General features: G+C 44.0%; 1 protein-coding gene across 1 annotated transcript in view; it reads left to right on the top strand.

Annotated features, from left to right (window-relative positions):
- Positions 1-12,733, top strand: part of RBBP8NL (RBBP8 N-terminal like) — a 31,794-nt gene extending 19,061 nt beyond the window's left edge. Inside the window, exons 10-13 of the mRNA XM_039912890.1 lie at positions 1,484-1,610; positions 6,303-6,364; positions 6,489-6,618; positions 10,342-12,733. Coding sequence (XP_039768824.1) covers positions 1,484-1,610; positions 6,303-6,364; positions 6,489-6,618; positions 10,342-10,475 — 453 coding nt within the window. The 3' untranslated portion in view covers positions 10,476-12,733. The remainder of the gene's footprint in view (positions 1-1,483; positions 1,611-6,302; positions 6,365-6,488; positions 6,619-10,341) is intronic.
- The last annotated feature ends 963 nt before the right edge of the window (positions 12,734-13,696 follow it).

Genomic DNA, 13,696 nt, shown 5'->3' with positions numbered 1-13,696 from the left:
AGAGTCAAAATAACTAGAGATGACCTTTTGTGGATTTGTGGAGGTCGGCTGTCTTCTGACAGGCCTCTGTCATGCCTGGGCTTGTTGTTATCACTTAATTGCCTCTGCTCCAAGAAAATTTAGCCCAATAAACAAGTTCAACTTCACCTACTACAAAGGGTTATAGGCACAGCAGCAAATATATGAAACGAGACTAACAGGAATGAGGACTAGAGGAAAGCCAAGATCAACGTATAACCACCTGATAGAAGGACAGGATGAAAGCGAGGAGTTGAAGAGGCAGAGAGAAACTGGGGCCAATTGGAAGTTTGGATAACTAAATACAATTGGGTCTGCCCATCTAGGACAGGTGCTTGCCCAATTTTGTTCAATTTTATCCCCCTATTAGCCAAACAAGATCCAATTTGATAATCAAGATTAGATAATTGATGACTCCTATAATGACAACAGATAAGAAGGAGTGGAAATGCTAACTGGCAACTCTTACATTGGAAAGAAAGAAGAATAAAAATACAAAAGACTTGTTTACTTTTGGGTGTTTGAGTGTGAACAACTAGTTCCTTATATTCCAAGAAAGGTCATGTCTTACCAGGAGAACAGGATACTGATAGGGTTCCCTAAGGTGCCTAGCACATGGCTTGGGCCTGATAGCACATTACATAGTAAGAATAATACATGATTCAGCATTAAATAAATATCAGCATTAAATAAATACACTTATGCAAGAGTAGTTTTACAAGAAGAGAAAGAACATAGAGTCATAGTGCTAGCAGAGCCTTAAAAAATATAATCTACTCTGCCTCCATGAGGAACTCCCAAGTCTGATGGTTCTGGGCTACTCCTAAAGATCCCCAAGGAAGAAGGTCCCACAGTCTCCCCAATACTTACCCTACCAATGAATCAGCCCCTTCACAGTCTGGTAGTTCCTCTCCTTGCAATTAACAACCATATCTTCTTGTCTTGATCTCTGTGGAGATGGAGAACAGCTGGTTAGCCTCCTTTTTACCCCCACCATCCACAGTTTAGAGCTAAATGACAATTTTAGCCCTTCTAAAGACCTCTGAATTTCTTCAATGTATCCAAATAATTGGGGGGAGGAGTGCCACTTAAAACTTGGTTCTGATTTTACTTTAATTAGAATTTGATTTCTAGCTTACCTACTGGACAATAAATCAGGGACATGCCTGCCATCAAAGACCCAAAAAGTCTTGCACTATTCCCCAGAATATTCAATCTCATTGAAAACCAAAATTGACAGAGACTCCTTCAAGTAACCTAGACCCATCTCTAATTATTACAAGACTACCCTGCTAAGCACAGATTCCTAGGTCCCAACCAGTTTAGTGTTCAGGGTTTCACTGCTGTGGTTCTGTGGAATTTGAAGTGAGGCTTTCTCGACTTCTAATTCTGAATGGTGAGTTCAGAAGGCACACATACCCACTGGCTTAGGTTATGCTCAATCTTGCCTTATGTTATCTTATAGGATCAGACAGCTTCACCCCAAGAACATCACCCTAATAAACTAGCTTCAGGAGAGGCTGAAAATGAACCAGGAATAAGACTGAGATTGTCTCTCCGAACTCAGAAACAAGAAACAGACACTCAACCAGGTAACGAATAGATAAATCGTGATGATGATGATGATGCAAATCAGGGTATTTGGTTGGGTAGGAGAACACAGTTTATTTCTTCTGACAGTGTAGGACTTTTTGCTCTCTTTCTATCTTTGGAACTCCTCTGACCTCATCCTTCACCATATGGGATTTCTGCTCACCAGGAGCATGGGCTATCTCTAGGAAAAATAAAATAAATTGCTCAACAGGAAGCAGCTTTAAGAAAAACCAGCATACTGCAGAATGAGGACTAATACAATAATCCTTGGTCTCTGACTCTGAAGCGGGCAAATGTGGAGTACCTAACCTCTAGCCTTGCATCTTGCCCCGTGGCCTATGAGAAAACCCTTCTCCCTCAGCTTCCCTCCTGGACCCAGTAAGGATCATCTGCCTCTCTTTTCTTCCTCCAATACAATTCTATTACTCATACTGCCATGATCTCTAGCCATTTTCCCTGCAATTAGACCACGGATTTGGCTTGAACTGGAAAGTCCTGGATCTGTGGAATGACGAGATACCCTAGTTTTACTATAATGGTCCTTGTTTTTGTTGAGTTGCTTCCATGTCTCGAGAAAAGTCCTCAGGATAAACTAATGTGTGGTTTCCATCATTGAGGCCCAGGCCTTTGGCTGGACAGGAGAGTGCAGTCTTCACATGTGGAGGCTTTGCTACTCATAGGCAGAGAAAACCCATGGGCTTCACTGACCCTTCACTTCATATGTGACAGTACTCCAACTGCAATGCTCTAGACAGTGCTCTTCTCCCCTCCTCCCCCCCCCCCCCCAACCCTTTCTAGCTTCCCAGTAGACCTTTATCAAGGATGCAGGGAGGGTAAGAGGGGGTTTAGGCCTGGCCCGACCCAACCCAACCCACAGGAGCTAATAAGACTGGAATCATGGACTGACTCAAATTCATGCAGGGTTCTACCTCTCCCCTCTCCCTCCTCCTTCCTGCGGGCAGCATGCAGGAGTGAAGGCCAAATCCCCACAGTCCTAGGTTCATGAAAAAAGTTGGGTCACACAGCCAGGAGCTGCTGGTAGTACCAAGAAGCCCAGGATGGGTTGGGAGTAGATGGAAAGAGAAGGAAGTAATGGGTACCTCTCCTACCAATCCCCAACCCTACAGCTTCAGTTTCACAGTTTTATGTGGAAATCTAATCACCTTGCATGGGACAGATGACTAACTGGAGTGAAACTGGAATTTTGCACTAATGAAAATACCCCAACTCTTCTGCTCAACCTCTATATTGGCTCCAGTTTGATGTGGGAAAATAAAATGCTGATACTGGTTTTAATTTCAGAAAGATATTACTTGCCACCGGCTGGCAATCTTTAACCAATTTGAAGGAAACACTTGGGGAGGATTACTGTCATAAAAGGGTTTAAGATAGAGGTGGCAGTTCCCTTGACTAAGAAGGAATGGGGCGCTTTAAAAGCAGCAGGTACAAACTTGATTGGGGCAAAAAATAACCTCCACCTGGGAACTGGGGTTTACATTTTTCCTACCCTCATCACTATCGTTGCCTGAATGAGAAAGGGGAATAAGGCCCACATGGCCACCATTTCCTTCACAAGGAGACAGAAAAGAATACCCTTCTCCCTTCTGGGGTGGATATGGTCTAGCCTAGGTTGTCCTCTGGTAGTTTGCTCTCACTGCAGTGGACTCAGATGAACCAAACCAGTCTGACCATTCTGGACCCAGGGATTTCAAGGAAGAGCAGGATACCAGGCTCCCATGTGGGCCCTTGGAGGTTCTGGATTGAACTGATCCTCCAGACACATGAAACCATTAATCGGGGTCCAGAGGGGTCTGGGACTTATAATCATAAGCAATGATATTGATGGGTCAGATCTGTGGCCCATCCAGTCCAGTATTCATTCTCCAACAATGGCAACAAGATGCTTAGAGAAACTGTGTCAAGTCTCTCCACGGGTCACTGGGACCTGCCAGGGTTGGACCAGATCCCAAGTGCTCCCCCAACCCCAGAAATTGGCCCTCCCCCCAGGAGAAATTGGAAGCAGTTGAGAAATTCAGGCTTAAATGGACCCATATCAAGAGCACAGGGAAGCAAAACTTATCCACTCACTAGTTCCATCCCTGTGATGCAACCACTTTAAATTGAAGTCAGTCTCTTAGGCCAAAGAAACCATCTCTGCTTCTCCTGGATCACATTTCATAGTAAATGAAGGAACCGGTGAGTGGGACTTCTTACAGGTCCGAGCCCAGATGGCCCAGTGAGTTAAGCGTCTAACCCTGCAGGCCACAGACAGCTGGTTTAATCTCACTGCTGCAGCAGCTGCGGCTACGCAGTTGAGCGCCCAGAGCTGCTCCTCAGCTCCCTCTGCTAGGAGCAGTCATGAACAGAGCCTTTTATAAAATAGGACAATTTCACCCTGATGCAACCAGCTTGAAGAAAAGAGATCAGGCCCTGATACAGCAAAACACAGGCTCCCATAACTCCTATAATAATAATGATGGTATTGGTTAAGTGCTTACTATCTGCCATAGATCCCAAAGGAAATAGAGACAAGAGGTTCCACTATCATTCCCGATAGACACAGATTTGTCATTTATCTAGTTATTTGTTATGATTATAATTATAGTATTGGTTATTTGAAGCATAGTGGCTTATTGGAAAGAGCACGGGCTTGGGAGTCAGAGGATGTGGGTTCTAATCCCGACTCTGCTACTTGTCTGCTGTGTAACCTTGGGCAAGCCACTTAACTTCTCTGTGCCTCAGTTACCTCATCTGTAAAATGGGGATGAAGACTGTGAGTCCCACATGGGACAACCTGATCATTTCGTATCTACCCCAGTGCTTAGACAAGCATTTGGCACATAGTAAGTGCTTTGTTAAGACAAATACCATAATTATTACTATTAGTCTAACAGCATGCTTGAGAGACCTATAGGGTTGGACTGACAAAAGTGCTTCAGGTGGGGTTTGGTGGCAATTTGGTAGCTCAGATGGCTTTTTTGTTTGTGTTTTTTTTAAATAGTATTTGTTAAGCACTTACTATATGCCGGCATTGTACTAAACCCTGGGGTAGATATAAGGTTGTCAGGTTGGACACAGTCTCTGGCCCCCAGGGGCTCACAGTCTTAATCCCTATTTTACAAATGAGGTAACTTGTCTTCTCTGTGACCTTGGGCAAGTCACTTAACTTCTCTGTACCTCATTTACCTCATCTGTAAAATGGGGATTAAGTATATAAACCCCATGTGGGACAGGGACTTGTCCAACCTGATTAGCTTCTATCTACCTCAGTGTTAGAACAGTACTTGACACATAGAAAGCACTTAACAAATACCATTATTATTATTAGCCCCTTCTGACTCCCAGGTCCATGCTGTATTCACTAGGCCACACTGCCAATCCGGGTTCTAATCCCAGCTCCAGATTCCCCTGGATAAATCTTCAATCTTGAACTTTAGTTCCTTTACTCAGTTTTGAAAAATGGGAAGACATATACAGACTCCCCAAAGGTGAAAAATAGAGGGAGAAAGCATTATGGAATTGTACTTGGCAGTTCCAAGTAGAGGGTGGCATCCTCGATAGGGAGCTGTCCCCACTAACCAGTAATTACCTGTCTCATTCTGTCCCTTAAAAATTAAATCCTCTCTTACCTATCTGAACCTTTCTGATTAGATCTGTGCTTAGCTGGGCTTGGAATTTCTTCTTCCCTCCTCTCCCTTTCAAACATAAAAGTCACTTTTAAGCACTCTAGCATTGTGGGGTATCAGCAGTAACTTGGATTATATATGTTATATATTAAACACTGTGCTAAACCCTGAGATAAATATGATAGATCGAATACAGTCCCCGATCCACAAGGAGCTCACAGTCTAAGACAGAGAAAGATCAGGTATCCTTTCCCCTTTATACATATAAGGAAAAAGAAGCCCAGAGGGGTCAAGGGATTTATCCATGGTTATAAGGCAGGCCAGAAGCAGAGTGAGGATGAGAACCCAGGTGTCCTGATTCCCATACCCATGCTTTTTCCACGCTACACTGACTAGCTTCCAAAGTTGTCAGGAACTTCAAGTCATCAACTGCTCTGGTCCTCTCCTTCCGTACAGATAAAGTCTAAGCAATCCAAAGAAGATAGTTGGCTATTTTTTTTTTTTAGTTCTTGAGCTATGAAGACTTCACATCCTCCCTCAGTAATATTCCCCAGTGGTTACAGATGCCCCATGACTATCATCCCATTTCCATCCTGCTTCCATACTTAATCTTGAGAAGCAGTATGGGGTCAGTGGAAAGCAGAGAGCCCTGGGAGTCCTAAAACATGGGCCCTAATCTGGGCTCTGCCACTTTGCCCAATGTGTGACTTTGGGCAAGCCACTTAACTTTTCTGTGTCTCAGTTTCCTTATCTGTAAAATTGGAATTCAATATCTGTCCTCCCTCCACAGACTGTGAGCCTCATGTGGGACAAAGACTGTATCTGACCTGATTATCTTGCCTCTAACTCAGCACTTAGTGTTTGACACATAGTGTTTAATAAATACCACTGTTATTATTATTATTATATTACCTGTTCTCCCTCCTTCTTAGTGTAAATTCCATGTGGGACAGGGACTAAGTCTGATCCGATTAACTAGTATCTACCCAACACTTAGTACAGTGCTTGCTCCACATTAAAATTTAATACCTCAATTATTATCTGTTTCTCTACTTTGTCCTGTAGAGAATGACGATGCTGAGTCTGTGAAAAGAGAGTCTGATGAGCCTGACACTTCAGACAGTGAGGTAAGTTTTCCTTTTGTCTTTGACCTTGGATGTGTTTATGCGGTTAGAGAAACCCTGAAGGAAATGGCTTGGAACCGGAAGATACGCTGCCTTGAGTCTTGACAAATGTCTTTCATCTGTTTAGGTGGCTCCCAATTACAACCCTGGAATCCTTCAAGATGTACAGGTAGAAGACCTCAAATACTTCTGTGTGAAGGATAAGATTCAAGGTTTGCAAAAGAAAAGGAAAAGGGGGCAGGATCCCTGGATGAAAGGTATGATGGCGGGTCAGGCCTTAAAGGAGTATTAGTGGCTAACAAGGGAAAACACTGGACATCGCCAGTGTTTTCTCTTTCCCTCTGGCTTATCTGAGCTTGCCCCTGGCAATTTTTAGAATGTCATTTGTGTGCTAAATCAAACCTGTGGCTAAAACCACTATAATTGCTAGAGAGATGGCACCAGGGGGCGATTGATGTGTTAGCAGAAAAGACAAGAAAATGCCCGATACTGGATGTCGTAGCTCTTATGCAGTCACTGCCTCTGGTCTGAAATCCTTATGGTGCCCCCACCATCCCACCCCACCACCGTGGGTTTGATGGATTAACATCTCAACTTCAATTTAAAGGCAGGAAAGCTATAAAGGAGTAAAAATGTCTTCCTCTACTCACTCTCGGTGTATTTGTTCCCACAATGAATTTCATGCTGCTCAAATGTTTGTCAAGGGTGATACTGTTGAGCTTTGGGTTCCCTGTGATAAGACACGGAACATTGTACATTGGAAACTTGTGTATCTCAAAGCCATGGAGCCTTCTGCAAATGGATAGCCATATTGGCTTGGCAACTGGCTGCCTAAAAGGGCACTTTTAACACCTAAGCTAATAAATGTGAGTCCTTCAGTGTTTATCCAGGCAAGCTAAGAAAAGCTGATTGACAGAAGAGGCCAAATTCTCAACAATAAGGATATTGACATTTAAAAAGAGCTTTTTGCCACCGCTGTTTATTTTTAAGACTGGCTGTGCACGCTCAACTACTGAACAATAGCATGAGTTGTACAGGTATTTCCTACCGGTGAATAAGCAAAAAATTGTCCTTGATAAGACCAGGGCAAAGGCAATAGCCCTGTCAGGTGGTCGATATTGCCTCAGTGGGAAAACCTCGTTTCTGTGCCCTCCCTGCAAGGACAGAGAACAACAAAGACATGGCCTTGGGTGAAAAATTTGCGGGGAAGGATAACAAACACTCAGGGGCCCTCCATCTCCCCCAACCTGGTCCAAACTTTCAGAGTTCAAATTTTACACCCTTGAGGATGGCCCTGAGGAGGATGAGGTCAGAAGTGGATGTGCTGGGATGTTGGGAGATGTACTCTTCTCAGCAGCACAGGTGGCTTTGGGGTGGCAAAATTACCGTTAGTCCACTCTGCCTCACTGAACAATTGTGGCCACATTGCCGATTGTGCAGAAAGTGTGAGGGAAGGCTGGAGGACAGATTATCAGTCACAGCCACTTCTCCACTGCCAGTATGGGCAAAGAGACCCCCGAGTATGACCTCTAATAACACAGGGAGGAGGTTTATTGGTTATCATGAACTCCTGCATGTATTAGGAGCTTCTAAACACTCAATATTCCTCCTGCTACTCCAGCAAGCAGCACGGAGGACAGGAAGGGAATCAGTTTAGGAGAGCTTTGGAAAGAAACAACAGGGAGTCTGGGAGAGATGATCCCTTTTAGCAGAAGGGGCTGGGAGAGGATCCCCATTGCTAAGTCTCTCCCCAGTCCTCCTCACTCTCCTCCCTCAAGCTCCACTGGGCCACCTTATCTTTGGCTCCTGGTCCAGGCACCACTCCTGCTGCTGCAGCTCTGCCCTCTTAGACTGGCAAACAGCAACCTAAAACTGGGATTTTCTCAATTAATAAGCAGAGAGTCCCTAGAAATCATGCCCTGGAGCTTGCTAACCAGAAAAGTGAGTCAGATGATTCAGACCAGGGTGGGCAAAATTCCACTTGGGGGCTGCATCAATCCCCGACTTGATTTTATCAAGCTCACCAAGGTTTTCACCAACAGTAAAAATCTATCTGGACTGCATAGGTGAAATGTCCATAGAAAATTGAGCAGTCTAACTGCAAGTGGTGGAAATGTGTGTGGAAAAGATATGAAAGGTCCTTTAAACAATAAATGCTCTAACACTGTATTGATAGGTATTGTGGACACCAATTATCTTACGTGTTCTGCCTTCAACAACTTGCTAAAACTTGTTGGAGGGTCCTTCCACCCAAGTAACTGCCCACAATAATAATAATAATGTTGGTATTTGTTAAGTGCTTACTATGTGCAGAGCACTGTTCTAAGCACTGGGGTAGATACAGGGTAATCAGGTTGTCCCACGTAAGGCTCACAATCTTCATCTCCACTTTACAGATGAGGTAACTGAGGCACAGAGAAGTTAAGTGACTTGCCCATAGTCACATAGCTGCCAAGTGGCAGAGCAGGGATTCAAACCCATGACTTCTGACTCCCAAGCCCGTGCTCTGTCCACTGAGCTACACTGCTTCTCTGCCCACAACTGCCCACTACTTGTAAACTTTTTCAATTATCCAGCACAACCAATACTTGAGCAGTTAGTTCACGAAAACCCACATCCAGTAAAATCAACCAAGTGAGAATAGGAACTCTCTGAAAATCCTCTTGTCTAGATTAGCCTCAGTGATTCAGAGTTATGTGATGGATTGGGGGAAATGTGCTAACTGCAGCACACTGAGAAGATAAAAAGGCTGCAGCTCTGCAACCCAGCTACTTGGCCTCCAAACCACTACTGAAGGCAGGGATCTCAGAATCCCCAAATTAGAGAGGTGTCCAAGGTAATGGTACAGTCACTCTCTGTTTGCCACAAATGAATTAGCAGGCTGCCTAAGCTCTCGCCAGTACCAAGTTTGGCCCTCCTCCTCACCTGTTCCCATACCAACGCCATGCCATGGGCTCTGCAGAGACTCTCCTAAGGGAGGGAGGCCACCTCCCTACCCCCTTACCTCCCTCCATCATCCAAATCAGTCATCCCCCCTCACGGGGCAGCTGAGGCCCAGCTTATCACCTCAGTTTCATAATACCTGAAATTAAGTACAATCTGTGCCTCTTTTCCCTCCTGCTATTGTAGATAAGCAAGAATTAACTAATATCACTTTCATCATCGCATGACAAACTGACATGCTGAAGAGTTAGTTTATGGATATTCAGTAAATACTTGTTGACTGACTGACTGTCTAACAGACATACTAGGCATCAGATGCTTGAGGTATGCTTGATGTCCCTCCTCGGGAAATTCTCCAGGTGAGGCAAATCCTAGCCTCTCTTCCTCCGACATCACCCTAACAACAAGCTACCCTGGAAAAACCACACTTCCTTGTTACTCAGTGGAGCCTTTGCTTTATTCTATGTCATGAACACCCAGTGGGCGTTCAAGAAACAGTTAGAAAAATAATTTCCCAATTAAAAGAATTGTTTGGCCGATGAGGCATCGTGACTTGTGTTTTCAACAGGCGTTATAGGCTGGAATGTGTTTACAAATTCTGTTGTATTTTGCCAAGTGCTTAGTACAGTGCTCTACATACAGTAAACACTCAATATGTAATATTGATTGAAAAACAATTCAGCTAAGTTACTTAATCAATGAGCTAATTTGGAATCAACTATTGACTCTACTGTACCAGGCTGTATCCAACTGTACAGAACGTGCTTTTGAACGGTGGAGAAAGCACTAATACCAGTCGGGGGCTCATAACAGCTACACTGAAGGAATCCCAGATTTGATCTAGTCTACTCGCTCAAGTATTTTAAGCATTTCTGATAAAAGGGATGTTGGCCATTTCTACCAATGTATCTTATTGTATCAGTGATCCATGAAGTAATAATTAGTGATGTTATAATAAAAATTCTGGCATGCAATGTTGCTAGCTGAAAGATCTTTGGGCATGAAGCTAACTTCTGCGGCTCTTTTCATGTTCACAGCATCATCTAAGAAGCCTTTGAGGGGAAAGAAGAAAATTAAAGACATGCTGACCCAGGCTGATGAACAGGGAAGTCCAAAGGAGCTGGATAATCCCTGTCTGTCTTCCAGCAGTGAAATCTTTGAGGAGACATAGCCCAATAGGCCAGTGAAAGGAAGTTCAGAAGCCTCTTTTCCTTGGGAGTAATAAACATTTGCCTGCCAAGCAACTGAGTCCGGTGGACCTGGCCCTGAAACAGCAATGATCCTGGACAAAACAAATGTCGCCCTCTCCTCCTTTCACTCCCAAACCTCATTAACTGTCCCACAAATTCCACAGATCTACTGTCTTCTCACATCTGGAGAAAAGCAAGGCCCAGAATGGTAGTGATGATAATCTGGGCTGGTATCTAAAACTGCACACCACTTTAAAGGAAAAAGACACGATTGTGATCAGTCAAAGGAATACCAGGCCATTCCTGGCACCTCACAGAGTCAAGAAAGCAATCTTTGTCTCAAAGTGACATAATACAGCTGGTATACTGCCAACCTATGGACTTTAAAAGAAATATGTGGAGAACTCTTTCCCTCTCCCCATTTTTTAAATTCTCGTCTACTGGCTGAAATGCACGGGTAATATCCAAGATACTGAAAGTATTCTCAATTGCTCTTTCCCTTGGATGCACAGGGCTTAAGTGGTTGCAGGACTGGGCCAGGTGGTCAGCCCCACATCTAATCTCACCTGGCTCTAAATTGGTATGAGAACTTTGGGGGTTAGTAGGGAGATAGGGAGACTGTAGGCAGGTGGCCTTGCAAACCTGTGTGAAAAGAGGTCAGGGAGGTAGCTAAGGTTTCTGGGAATTGGTAGCATCCTACCTGATATCTTTAGGAGCTGGGATTAGGGGTGGGTGCTAGACACTGTTCTTCCCCACTCTCCCGTTGGAAAAGCATGGGAGTTTATCTCACAGACCACGGGAAAAATGCCAGATGATTTCTGGGATAATCCAACTCTGGAGGGGAATTTTCCCTGTAACCAACACACTGATATGTCTTGTCCTTTCACTACTCAAAGAAGGAGGGGAGTCCAGAAAGGCAGGTTCCTGAGAAAGGAAATAAGACCTCAAGCTTCCTTGTGAAAAACCCCAAAGCAACTAAATGAAACTGGAGCAACTGTAATAGAGATCCTCTTGGCCCCAGAGCAGTGAGGAAGGGAGAAAAGAGAAAAGAGATGTTAAGGGAGGAGGAAGGGAAGGGACTATTCATATCATTCCTTGCCACACCCTGAAGGTTGATCTCAAAGCCTTTACTGACTCACTAGTGGCTTCCTGCCTTCCAGGAACACAGACAGGGAAGTGGGGTGTTGAATAGAACAAAATGGCCACCAAGATAGTTGAGAAGCAGACAAACCTGGGAATGTACAATTCTTCCCCCAGAGAAAGAGTCTGTGATGAGCCTCAGTAACTAAGGTCCCTTTACTTCTCAGTAGTACAGACATAGGCAAACTTAGATTACACTGGAAGACAAGGAGAACAATTTCTAAATCTTACAATAGCAAACTTACCTCCCCAAAACAGCATGGGATCTCCCTGCTCCTGCCCATTTCTTGGTGGTAACAATAAACTCTGAAATGGCCCAGAGCCCAAAAAACGTAGGGCAAACAGAGGGGAAGAAGCATCAGATCTGAATAATCCACAAACTGAATAATCAGCCTTCGAATAAGGGAGAATTCACAGTTTAATGTTTTCCTGGATGCCACATTTTCCTCGCAACATTCTCAAAACCACAAGAACATAACTGACCATTTGCCATCTCGTTTTTTGGGTTCTTTTTTGAAAAAGGGTACTGTGATGTTTTGGTCCAGGCATCTGGCTAGAAAGCAGGGTTCTGACCTTGGCTCAGTCTCCTAACATCATTTTCTTTTGTCTGTGCAATAAAGACTTTCCTTGTTCTAAGGAGTAGGAAAAATCACTATAGGGAAAGTGGCATGAAGGTGAAATGAACTCAGTTTTAGAAGGAAAACCAGATAGAGTGAAAAAAGACCTGATCGTTACGAGGCCCCCTTCTACAAGAGAATTTAATGTCTTTCATAGTCTAGGTCTGCCACCTAGTGGAAATGATTGGTTCTGTGTTTCCCTATCACTGAATGAAACTGAAATAGAGAATTCACTAAAATGTTTTTTTAAAGTACAGCAAATTAAGAGGAGAATCAATAGATAAGTGTACACTCTACAAATTTGAGACCGATATAGAACATGATTCTAGGTTGGGTACTAGTCTCCTTGGTCACGGAACCCCGCGTATCTAAAAATCCTTGTTGTAAAGTATTTTAGGATACTCTAGTTCAGAAAAGTGCAATGTGAAATTCTGAATGTTTTTATTGTCAGAAAAATGTGAAAAATATTGTTAAAAAAATAAAAGGAGAAGCAAATCTACGCATGAAAAACTTATAATTTTGGATTTCTGATTGCTCCTACTTGAGTAAAATGACCCTGAGAGTTTGGGAGACCTGGCGTCGTTAGTGGATCTGACAGCTTTTTAAATTTTTGTATGGTATTTGTTAAGTGCTTACTATGTGCCAGGCAATGTACTAAGTGCTGGGATAAACAAAAGATAATCAGGTTGGACACAGTTCATGTACTTCATGGGCCTCAGTGTTAATCCCTATTTTAAAGATGAGGTAACTGAGGCACAGAGAACTTTAGTGACTTGCCCAAGGTCACACAACAGACAAGTGGCAGAGCCAAGATTAGAACCCAGGTCTTTTTGACTCTCAGGTCCTTGCTCTACATACTATCTTCTCTTTATCTTGGGTGACTTTATTCTCTGTCTCAAGAAATCCATGGGAATTCACATTTGAAGAGAAATTCTAAAGGTATTGGCTTCAGGCAGGTGCATGTATTCTCTCTGCCAAGAGTACCGGCAGGGAGGCCCAGCCAACTAGACTCTGATGGGTGCCACCCCATGGGATGGAAGACGAGGGGTGGGGAGAGCCAGGGGACAACAGGGACTGGGCACAGGACCACTCCACACCTCCTCGTCCCAGCCTCCTCACCCTTTCGTGCAGTAGCTGCTGCCCTGATTCCTCCCTCTGGGAGCTCAGAGCCATAGCAACTGTGTGGACTGTCCCTGCCGGGAAGGCTTAGGAAAACATAGGGTGGGCCAATGTCATCAACCTCACCTATTGGGGGAAAATTTTGTGGCCCAAAGTTTCCTTGAAATTGGCCACTGGCTGGGGTAACTTAAGAATAGATCTTCCTGGACTTCCATTCCTTGGATAATACAGTACTGTATAGAGGGTTTCCTAAGTATCTCACTTGAAAATCTCTGATTCAGAACTGGAAAGCAGGAGGGGGTGTGAGGGGACGAATGAACCGACAT

Source organism: Ornithorhynchus anatinus, chromosome 8, assembly GCF_004115215.2.
Source record: "Ornithorhynchus anatinus isolate Pmale09 chromosome 8, mOrnAna1.pri.v4, whole genome shotgun sequence".
In the NCBI taxonomy this organism is placed as follows: domain Eukaryota; kingdom Metazoa; phylum Chordata; class Mammalia; order Monotremata; family Ornithorhynchidae; genus Ornithorhynchus; species Ornithorhynchus anatinus.
The sequence above is the reverse complement of the archived record's forward strand: the minus strand, read 5'-3'. Positions and strand labels throughout refer to the sequence as shown.